This window comes from Meleagris gallopavo, unplaced genomic scaffold, assembly GCF_000146605.3.
Source record: "Meleagris gallopavo isolate NT-WF06-2002-E0010 breed Aviagen turkey brand Nicholas breeding stock unplaced genomic scaffold, Turkey_5.1 ChrUn_random_7180001865607, whole genome shotgun sequence".
NCBI classification, from domain to species: domain Eukaryota; kingdom Metazoa; phylum Chordata; class Aves; order Galliformes; family Phasianidae; genus Meleagris; species Meleagris gallopavo.
In genome coordinates this window covers 55,079-65,843 of record NW_011130939.1, presented here as the reverse complement: position 1 = coordinate 65,843, position 10,765 = coordinate 55,079, and the positions used below count along the sequence as shown (strand labels likewise).

The window sequence follows — 10,765 nt, the reverse complement described above, 5'->3', positions numbered from 1 at the left end:
GCCCACCGGTGGGCACACAGCCTGGGGAGGGGCACTGACCCACACCCTGTCCCCCCTGCAGGGCAGGAGCCGTCCTGGGTACCTGCAGAAGCTCTTTGAGGAGACGGATCTGAATAAGGACAAGGAGCTGACGTTTGAGGAGTTCACCATCGTGCTGGCCAAGGTGACCGATGACGCGCACCGCATCATCCATAAGGATGACAGATGTAAGCCAGACAGCAACTGAGCCACCCCACACCATGGAGTCGAGCCCTGAGGAAGGACCTGGAGGGGTTTGCATGTAGGAATGGGGCACTGGCTGCGTCCAGCCCACTTGGGTCACCCATAAGATAATAAAGCATTGCCTGAACCTCCCTGAGTCCTTCGTATCTCTGTGCTCCTTTCTCAGGGTTGGGGGAGTGGGGACCATTTGTGGGAGAAGTGTTTGCCCAAGTGAAGGACCCCAAAAACCCATGGAGGAAGGGACTTGTGACAGCCGTGGTGGGTGGGCACCAACTGGGTCACTCATTGTCTGCCCAAGGCAAAGGGGGGAAAAAAGCCGGAGTGTGAATCCAGGGGAAAGAAACACACACAGAATGCATGAAAGTACATCATGTACACACAGCTTCCACTCCATGGGAAAGCCAGAGATTTTAGATTTTCTCCCTGCTGGAGCAACACAGGGCACAGCACTGGGGGCATCTCTGGTCCAGTCCCTGCCCACCAGTGACTCCCAGAGAGGTTCACCACCTCCAGAAGCATCTGGAGATCTCTGAGGAGGAGAGTCCACCACCTCTCTGGGCAGCCCATCCCAGTGCTCTGTCACCATGGGACGAAGGAGTGCTTCCCACCCCTCACACCAACCCCTGTGTCTCAATTTGCCTCCTGTCCTGGCACTGGACACTGCTGGGAAAAGGCTGGGTTAAGGTTACGGTTAGAACCAGGAGGCTCAGGGTTAATGTTAGGGTTAGGGTTAATGTTAGGGTTAGGGTTTGGGCCGGGGGGTTCAGGGCAGCAGCTGGATGCTCATTTGTGCCCCCCAGGCAGCAGCAATGAGACATCAGAGCAGCTGCAGCTGTGGGCATCTCAGGCAGATCCAGCCACCACCACAGACCCCTTCCTGCTCAGGGTCTCTAGAACGTCTTGAGTTGGAAGGGTTCTTAAAGACCTGCCTTGCTCAGTGCATCCCCCTGATTTCACCACCCTAAAACCACATCTAGCAACCAGGACCTACTTCCTTCCCAATCTTATGCTAAACCTTCCAAGAAATGCAGCAGCACGAACCCCGCCTTGCAAGCCCTTCTCTTCTGCTCATAAATGTATTTGGAAAGCTCTTCAGCAAACACTGCCAAGCACGGGGTGCCCAGTCAGGGCTCGGTTCCCGCAAGCACTGCTGGTCCTGCTCACCCTGAACCAGCTCCTCTGTGCTGTGCACTGCCCGCTCCCACTCCCTGCCCCGCAGCAACGCTTGCCCAACGCTGCAGCCTCAGGGTTGGGATTGCAGCTCACCATGGCACAGTGCGTGGGTGCGACCGGGCTGGGAGGCTCTGCTGCACAGAGAGACCTGTTGAGCTCAGTGGGATAATGTGCCATCACCTTCCTGGGACCCCGAAGTGGTACCTGGGCTCATGCTAAGTGTTGCACTGAGCGACTGAATGACAGAAGATGCTCTGGGGTATCATTGCTGCTGCCTGGTGGGCACAACCGAGCATCCAGCTGCTGCCCTGAGCCCCTCGGCCCTAACCCTAACCTTAACCCTAACCCTAATCTTAACACTAACCCTAATCCTAACCCTAACCCTGAGCCCACCAGCCCTAACCCTAACCATAGCCCTAACCCTAACCTTGAACCTCCCGGCCCTAAATCTAATCTTAACCCTGAGCCCCCTGACCCCAACTCTAACCCTAACAGTAACCCTAACAGTAACCCTAACCCTAACCTTGAAGCCCCCGGCCCTAACCCTAATGCTAATCTTAACCTTATAACCCTGAGTCCCCCAGCCCTAATCCTAAACCTAACCCTAATCTTAGCCCAAAATCTAACAGTAACCCTAACCTTAATCCTAACCCTGAGCCTCCCAGCCCCAAACCTAACCCTAGCCTTAACCCTAACCCTAACAGTAACCCTAGCCTTAGCCCTAACCCCGAGCCCCTTAGCCCTAACCCTAACCTTAATCCGACCCCCCTGGCCCTAACCCTGAGCCCCCTAACCCTAACCTTGACCCTAACCCTGATCCTGAACCCCCTGGCTCTAACCCTAACTCTAACCCTGAGCTCCCTAACCCTAACCTTAACCTTGACCCTAATCCTGATCCCGAACCCCCTGGCTCTAACCCTAACCCTAACCCTGAGCTCCCTAACCCTAACCTTAACCTTGACCCTAATCCTGATCCTGAACCCCCTGGCTCTACCCCTAACCCTAACCCTGAGCCCCCCAGCCCACACCGTACCCTCAGCCCATCCTCTCCCCACCCCACCTCAGGATGAGACAGTGGCCAAAGCTCTGTTTCCTGAAATCGCTACCAAATTCTGCAACCGAGCGGATGGTCCCCAATGTTGTGAAACATCCCAGACCTTCCCTGGCTGTTACGTGCACCGGAGCATCGCGTTGTGAAACGTGCACCTCCCTGGCAGTGAGGGCTGGGCTGTGCCCCCCCCCCAGCAGCCCCTGGCACTGCTGCCCCTTGGCTGCTCATTAGGAGCTGGGTGGCCCCACTTTGGCCCTCATTTGGCATTGGAGATGGGGGCCGTGCTCAGCAGGTTGGATGAACCCCAGCCAAGCCAGCTGAATCAGCAGGGATGGGGGGAGGGGGAGCTGTCATAAAGCTGGAAAATCTTGTTTTGCTCTTCTCTGCTCCCAACCTGCCTGCGCCCAGCCTCTGCTGCACCTGGAGTCAATAGGGCACAGTGCCACAAAGGGAAGACATGCAATAAAACAACAACAACAACAACAACCACCACCAAAAACCCACCTTTCAGCCCCACCCAACCCCTGGGGCAAAACTGGGATGGGGAGAAACAGACCCAAAGAGCCACAATTGGAGCCGTGCAGGGCTGGGAGGCTGCAGGCTGTGTGCCTTTCCTGGAGAGCTGCTCGCTGCAGCGTCTGTGTCGCACAGACAGCCCCATTGGTGTGGAGCAGTGGGATTTTGGGATGCTACTGGCTGCACCAGGTCCACCAGGACAGCAGTGCTTTGGGAGCGGTGGAGAAGTGCCCTTGTAGAGGGGAATAAAACAGAGGGAAGCTGCCAAAATGGCTGGGCTTAGCAAGGGTGGCCAAGGGATGCTGGCTATGGGGACAAGGCCACCTCCCTGCCACCCAGAGAACATTACAGGAAAAGCCACAGAGACCCCTTTTAAGGAACTACCCCCAAGCCTTAAGCAACACACCACGATGTCATGACGATGGACCGTAATGGGATGAAACAGAGGCATTTCACAAGCAGGGCCGGGGCTGGCAGGCAGCCTATAAGAGATGCTGCTCTCCAGACCGGCTGCAGTTCAACCTGAGACGGTCATCTGCTGCTTCTCCAACATGAGCAAGGCAAGTCAAAGGGTGGTGGTGGGGGTTCTAAGGTCTCCATGCTCTTTTCCAGGTGCAGGTTGAGCCAGCAGAGGGGTGGGCACCTCCTCCTTGCCCTGTGAGCCTCCACGTGTTCCAGCAGAGGATGGAGCACCGATGGAGATGGGAATGGAACCCGTGGGGAGAGAGATGTGTCCTCATGGAAAAAAGCTGCCTGCAGTGTGGGATGGCCACCGAGGGGTATCAGATCTCAGGCTCAGCACCTGCACTGCCACAGAGGCGTAGTGGGAGCCTTGCCCCAGCTGCAGAAGGCTCATTCTGGGGGGAAAAAATCAGCTCTTAGACGTTATGTTCTGCTGCAGAACCCAGAGCCAGGGCTGCAGCCTCCTCTAGCCTTCCTTGGTTTGGAGATTACCCAAGCAAACAGCTCAAATTTAGCCTGAAAACAGAACAACTAAGAGCCAGGCTTGCATCCCCACCTGCCTGCAGGGAGCTGTGCTGATGTGCAAACATCTGCTGCAGTCCTGACCTCCTTCTGTGCCTCTGCCTCTCCCAGGGCTGCCAGACCCAGGGGCCGCTCTCCGAGCTGGAGAAAGCCATAGATGTCATCATCGATGTCTTCCACCAGTTCTCGAGACGGGAGGGGGACAAAGACACCCTGACCAAGAAGGAGCTGAAGCTCCTGATTGAGAAGCAGCTTGCCAACTACCTGAAGGTGAGCAGAGCTGGGGGAGGGATTCTTGTGCCCCAGGCTGGGAGGCAATTGGGTTGGATCCCACTGCCCCGCTGGTTTCTATCAGTCCAAGTGCCCTAGGGAGCAAATCCAGCCTAGCAGCCCCCTCCCAACGTGTTCCTGCCCCAGCTCTCCCCATCCAGCAGCATGAGATGCCATAAGGACAGATGAAGGACAGCCACCCTGGAGCAGCAGCTGGGATCTCCAGCAGCCCAGGAGGGTCTCAGCAAATCCGGGGGACCTCGGGGCTGTGACCAATGGCACTCTGCCTCTTCTCCTGCAGCATGTGAAGAATCAGGCCTCTATTGACCAAATCTTCAAGGATCTCGATGGCAACAAGGACCAGCAGCTGAGTTTTGGTGAAGTGATGCTCCTGATCATGCGGGTGACTGCTGCCACCCACGAGCACCTCCACTTCTGTGAGGACCAACAGCACCAGCACCAGCACCAACACCAGCACCAGCACAACCACTAAGGAGGGTTGAGCTGAAGGCACCCACCCAGAGCTCTGAGCTCCTGCTTCCCCTTCCAACCCCCTGCACCCCATCCCTCCCCATTCCTCCGCTCCCTACTCCCAACCCTCTGCTCCTCCATCGCTTCAAGTTTGACGGTTTTGCTGCCAAATAAAGATTTGCCCTGAGGCTGTTGAAGCTTTCTTGTTTCTGCCTGTTATTTCTCACCTCGCTCTCCCCTTCAGCGTGGCTTCAAACCAGGAAGGTCAGATTTGGAGGCAGGCTGCAGGTTCCCAGAGGCAATACGGGTTTCTGGGAGAGCGTTGCTCATTGCAGAAGGTTTCACAGTGCCTCTTGCAATGTCCTCTACAGGTCAGAGCAGACCACAAAATCTGACCGACCTCCTCATTTCCAACTGAGAAAAATCGACTTTCGGAATGCTCTGCTGTGTCCTCAAACCAGGCTGCAGTGGTGGGTGACAGAGATGGGGGAAGAACCATTTTTAGGACACTTTGGCTGCACAACACCAGTGTTTGGCTCCCAACATCTCGGGTTTGCACGGAGGCAGCTATGAATGGCTGCTTTCAGGGGGTTGGAAATGCCTGAGATGCCACTGTGCAGCTTCATGCCGTGAACGCACACAGCAACTGATTTGAAAGGCTGATTTGCAAATGCCTTTCAGAGGAATGAAAAGGAACAGTTGTGATTTCCTAAGGGTGAGTGGAAGCCCTGAAATCACCCCGCTTGGTGAGGAAACTTGCCACCAGCTTCCCCAAAGCAGCAGCAGCCCCGGGGTAACACAAGACTGTTCCAAGTTTGCTTCACTGCTGCTGGTCAGGTTGCTTCAGCTTCCTTTAGGGTTGATTTTGACATTTGAAACATGTCTAACACCTTCCTACAGGCTAATACCTAATGGGGTGAACATGGGATCTGCTCAGCTCTGCACGCAGGGTTGGGTGTCCCAGTGAAGCTGCATCCTGCATCCGAAAATGGGCCTTGCATCCCAAGCTGGGTCACACATCCCATCCTATAGCACTGTAGGGTCTCCATAGCAGATGGAGTCCCACACGCAGGGTGAGAGCAGAGCTGATTCCCTGCCACCCCCCTGCTGCAGTGCGTCCCGGAGCAAAGCTGACCCCAGGACGTGGCCACCCCAGGACGGAGCCGGCGTGGTTGCAGCAGTTGGGTTCTGCAGGAGCTCTCCTTACGCATTGACCTAAGCGCACAAACCCGGTTCTGGGGCCGCACGGGCTGTCCCTGCCCCTCCAGGATCCAGGATCCAACCAGGAAGCAGCAACAGGATATTTGCCAACGCGGCGGGGCTGTGCGCTGCCCCGGGTGCGGGATTGCTGCTGCGTCACCGCTGGGGCTGCGACAAAGGATGCAGAGAACAAAAGTCCTGCTGCTCTGAGCACAGCTGTGGTGATCACCGAGTCCTGCTATGATGGAGAGTTCCCCAAACGCATCCCACAGCTCCAGCAGGGCTGCCAGACACAGAGGAGACCCGCAGCCACACGCTGCGCGCTTGGTCTGAGCCAGCTCTGGGATCAGGGCAGCGCATGGCACAACATCAGGGCCACGTTGTCCCTTCCAGGGTTGGAGACAGCACCCGAACCACAAAGCCCCGTTGCTACGGGAGCACCTCTGCAGCAATACGGGGCAGGAGGACGCAGGGCAGCAGCTCCAGGCTTGTGGGTTGATCGTAGGTTGTCCTAAGGAAGGGTTCGGAGTTCGGAATGGAGGATGAGATTTGTGACAGAGCCCTGCTGCCACCTGCTGGCACCGGCCGCCCCCACCCCTCCTAGGAAGAGAAAAAAGGAGCTATAGCCTTCAGGGCTGGGCTTTGTAACGGTCCCATAACGAGGAGATGGGACCCAGCTGGGGCAGAACTGTGCTCCCCACCTTGGGACCTACCCAAGCATCCCCCCATGCGGCCATCGCACAACCAGGGATCAGCTGATGCTGGAGGACAACTCCGGTTCCAATCCCCTCCTCCAATGCGGCCAACGGGAGCAGCTCCACGTCCAGATGGTTTTGCAGGCTGGCCCAAAGAAGAAACCCCATAACCTCTTGTGACACCTGCACGGCACAGAACGCTGCCCAATGTATCGCCATTGCACCCTATCATGGCAGCACCAAACAGAGCCAGGCTCTGCCCCCACGCACCTCCCTGCAGGGATTTATGACCGCAGGTAGGACCCCCTGATCCCCTCACCCCAACTCTGAACAGCCCCAGCTCCATATCTACAGAACTCAGAGGTCTTTTCCAACCTGAATGATTCCACCTTGCATTTGGTAACGCCATTTCCGCCCGACATGAATGTGTAAATTAAAGTCCTGAGCTGTCACTTGAACACCACAATTTGCTGCTGTAGCAGTCAGCATTTCCAAGTCGTAATTCATTTCTGCTCCTGATGCAACCCCACGTGTCCAGTGACACAACAACATGTTCCTTGACATTACTAGATTACTGTCAGTTTACGGGAGGGCCATCACTGTATGGGAAACAGTAAGAAGCGATCTGAGCAACCTGATCTAGCTGCACGTGCCCCCATTAATTAATGGAGCTGGATCAGGTGGCCTTTATAAGCTTCATCAAACGATTCTAAAAATATCCCCAACTCACCAAATCCTAATGGGGGGAATTCCTTACGAATGGAGAGAATTAGGTGTCAAAGAAGAAGGGCTGAGATCATCAACATTTGGCTGACATATATCAAGTGCATTAATAATCCCCTTGGCATTGGGCAGCGGTGTCTCATGCTCAAAATAACCCTTTTGGAGGGCTATAAAACCCACTCAGCCCAGTCCTCTCCACTCACTGTCCCTTCCAGCCACTCTTCTTGTTGTTGCAGAGGTAAGGCCACTTCTCCTCGTGCTCCTGCCCAGAAGGAAGCAGCATGCACAGAGGTGCTGGAGTCCTAGAAGTGGGCACAGGGCAGCAGGAATGGGGTGGCTGGGGATGGGTGCACTGCTGACGGGAGCTCCATATGCTGCAGCAGGGTGATGGGTGGGAAACGGGTTTGGGGAGAGGCTGGAGGGGCTTCTTGTGTCGGCCTGGGGGTCTGCTCATACTGGAATGGACAAAGAAAGCCCAGAGAGAGAGGCAGAGCTGAGGGGGTATTTGGGATGGCTTGGGAAGACGTGGAAAGAAAGGGTTCAATGGGGGGATAAAGAGCAATATTGAAGAGAGAGAAGGGAGGGAGTGAGGGTGGATGAGAAGTGCAGCAAGGTCTCCTCTCACCAGAACCATCTCTTCCTCCAGGCAGCTTTGCTGACGCTCAGAAGAGATGGGTGCCAACAAGTCCTGCCACAGCCAGGAGTCCTCCTGCCACAGCTCCCAACCCTGCAACGACTCGGGGTCCTCCTGCCATTCCAGCAACCAGAGCATCCCTGCCCCTGTGTACCCCTGCGCGATGCCATGCCCTCCAGCACAGACCTACTGTGTGCCCACACAGTGCTATTCCCCACCGGTGCAAACCCTCTGCCCTCAGAACAGCAGCACAGCCAGCAAGCTGCCACCACCGTGCCCCAAGTTCTAACAGCAGGATTCAGCCGTTCACGCAGCTCTGCAGCCCCTGGACACCTCCCTGCCCAATGCACCGACCTCATCCTCGTTGCTTACCAGCTGTGATGCTTCTCCACGAGCATTCAAAGCAGTCAGAGGGCAATGCAATATTGGGGTTCAGCACCTCTGGTTCATTATTTGGGTCTTTCTGCCCGTGCAATGCATGATGTTTGCTGCCAACAGTTTCCTTCTTGCTTTGCTGCTCCCATCTTCAGCCAGGAAATAAAAGCTGTATTTCAATCATTCTGGAGTTGTTCAGTTGCTACTCTGTCCTATTCCATTTGTGGGTTTCGAGCTGTGTTTTAACCACTGGTGGACTCAGCCAAGGCGTGAGAAGCACCAAGGATGGGTAAAAGGCAGGAAAATGCCCACAGCACTGCACAGAGGGGCTGCAAGGACTGCACTGGATTAATCTTGGGTGAAAACTGAGTGTTTGCGCTGAGCAAATGACTTCAGACACAACTGCTGTGCTCAGTCAGCTCCAACAGCAGCACTGCTTTTCCAGCATAGAGGGTGATCCATACAAAGCCCCACAGAAATCTGCCTCTCTTTCACTAACATCTCTGCTATTGCACTGCTCAGGGTTTCCCCATTTGCGATATCAGGGCACTCTCCTGCTTCCCTGCAGCTCACCAGTCCCCTCCTTGATTGCCCTTACCTTCTTTCTTATTAGCTGGTGCCCATCCGTATCACTAATTAGGCTCTAACGAGTGGCAGTGACCTGGCGAAGCTGGGTCATTAGCATGAAGCTAAATGAACTCCATGGGAGGTGAAGCTCATGTTTTAGCAGATGGGAAGCTGACCTGGGGAAGAGCTTACCTGGAGAAAGAGGACTTGGTGGTCCCTTTTGTGATGGAAGGCCATGAGCCAAGCCCACGAGCAACTGGAAATGGAGTGGGAACACAGGCTCGATGCCACCAGAAGTCAAACTGAATGTCAGTAATGACTTCTCCTGTCCTCAGCATCTATGATGTCAGCACAGGGCGCTGCTCGGTGCCCCTCCTGGCCTCCAGGTTGTCCTCATTGCTCCCCATCCTGACACTGGGCATCGCTGTGCAGAGCTGAGCTCCATCTCTATGCACCCCCTGGGGGATTTATGGCCGTGAGTGTGACCCCCTGAGCCCCCTCACCCCATGGACCCCCCAGCTGGGCTGTACGATCCTACGTGCTGACGCTGCTGAGGGCTCAGCGAGTTGTGTTTGCTATCAGCGTGGCCATCCTGGTGGGATGAGTGACAGCGGTCAGAGCAGCTCAACCCCAACCCTGGGGACGCACCGCCGCTCGGTGGCACCTTGGTGGCAGCAGATGCCAGGGAGGGAAGGGCGGAAGGGAACCGGTCTGAGTGATTCACTGCAAATTTCCGCCTCATTCCCAGGGCGGATGTGCGCTAATTGGGGCGGAGGGAAGAGCGCAGCGCTGGAGGAGCCATTGCCATGCGTGGTCCTCCAGTCCTCCTCCACAATCACATCCTGTGGTGCCCGGCCACCCCCCAGCAGACCCCACTTTGTGTCCAGAGCCAGGATAGCAGCCCACCTCCTCACTTTATCAGCACAGATCTTTTCCAGGAGCTGCCATGGACAACAAGGGCCAGGAGCACCACAGGCTGCTCTGCTTTGCACCCAAACCCACCATGGCACAGAACCCACAGCAACTTGCTGCCTCTCCCTCCATCCCACCAAGGCAAAATTTAGCTCCTCCACCGCTCTCTGCAGCTCATTAACAACCCACTTAATTGCAGAGGTGCCTCTCCTGGCTGTATCAACAGCCATTCGTGGGCGGCCTGGGCGGCCTCCACAGCCCCTCCTAGTCCAGACACGCCGAGCAGAGTGATGCACTGCATGATCTCACCTGGCTCCCCACCAGATCTATGGGTGCAATGGGAGCTGGCACAGCCTGCAGGGCAGGGAGGGCTCAGAGGGGCCCCATGCAGGTGTGCACACCCGGGTTCATTGACTGCCCTCAGAACACACAGGAATGAGGGCAGGCTTCCTGTCCGTGTGCCTTGCTGCTCCTTGTGCATTGCTCTGCCCCCGTGAGCCACCAAGTGACTTTGCTGTGAGAGGGAGCTCACAGCTCACATTCAGACCGATGGCCTTGTTCAGCTGGGCTGGCATCACCCAGGTGTCCCCTCGTTGTCATCACCCCCAAGGACAGGCATCTCTTTGGTGTCCCCTCACTGCCATCACCTCCAGGGGCAGGAATCACTTCGGTGTTTCCTCACTGCCACCTCTCCCAAGGACAGGCATCACTCCAGCATCTCCTCACTGCCATCATCCTTAAGGACAGGCATCATTCCAGTGCCTCTTCACTGTCACCTCCCCCAGGGATCAGCATCACTCCAGTATCTCCTCACTGGGGCAGGAGTCACGTCGGTGTCCCCTCACTGCCATCACCCCTGGGGTCACGCACTGGACCATACAAAACCCATTTTTTTTCCCGCATAAAGTTACTTTCTCAATGACTTTTCCAAAGCTTTGGCCGTTGCAAAACCCCACAGAATCACTGCAATCA

General features: G+C 56.0%; 1 protein-coding gene and 1 long non-coding RNA gene across 2 annotated transcripts; one reads left to right on the top strand and one right to left on the bottom strand.

Annotated features, from left to right (window-relative positions):
* The first annotated feature begins 3,419 nt into the window (after positions 1-3,419).
* LOC100544640 (protein MRP-126) lies at positions 3,420-4,884 on the top strand. Its single transcript, XM_010726979.2, has 3 exons — positions 3,420-3,522; positions 4,058-4,216; positions 4,518-4,884. The coding sequence occupies exons 1-3, from the start codon at positions 3,454-3,456 to the stop codon at positions 4,707-4,709; spliced, it is 420 nt and encodes a 139-aa protein (XP_010725281.1). The 5' UTR covers positions 3,420-3,453; the 3' UTR covers positions 4,710-4,884.
* A 261-nt stretch (positions 4,885-5,145) lies between these two features.
* LOC109364523 lies at positions 5,146-6,763 on the bottom strand. Its single transcript, XR_002110439.1, has 2 exons — positions 6,601-6,763; positions 5,146-6,487 (listed from the first exon to the last, which is right to left on the bottom strand). It is a non-coding gene; the product is annotated as an uncharacterized LOC109364523 (long non-coding RNA).
* Between the last annotated feature and the right edge of the window lie 4,002 nt (positions 6,764-10,765).

Excerpts from the sequence above, each read along its gene's own strand:
- LOC100544640 (XM_010726979.2), top strand. The coding sequence starts at position 3,454 with ATGCTGCTCTCCAGACCGGCTGCAGTTCAACCTGAGACGGTCATCTGC. Across the intron at positions 3,523-4,057 it reads GCTTCTCCAACATGAGCAAG|GGCTGCCAGACCCAGGGGCC; the intron begins GCAAGTCAAAGG and ends TGCCTCTCCCAG. Across the intron at positions 4,217-4,517 it reads AGCTTGCCAACTACCTGAAG|CATGTGAAGAATCAGGCCTC; the intron begins GTGAGCAGAGCT and ends CTTCTCCTGCAG.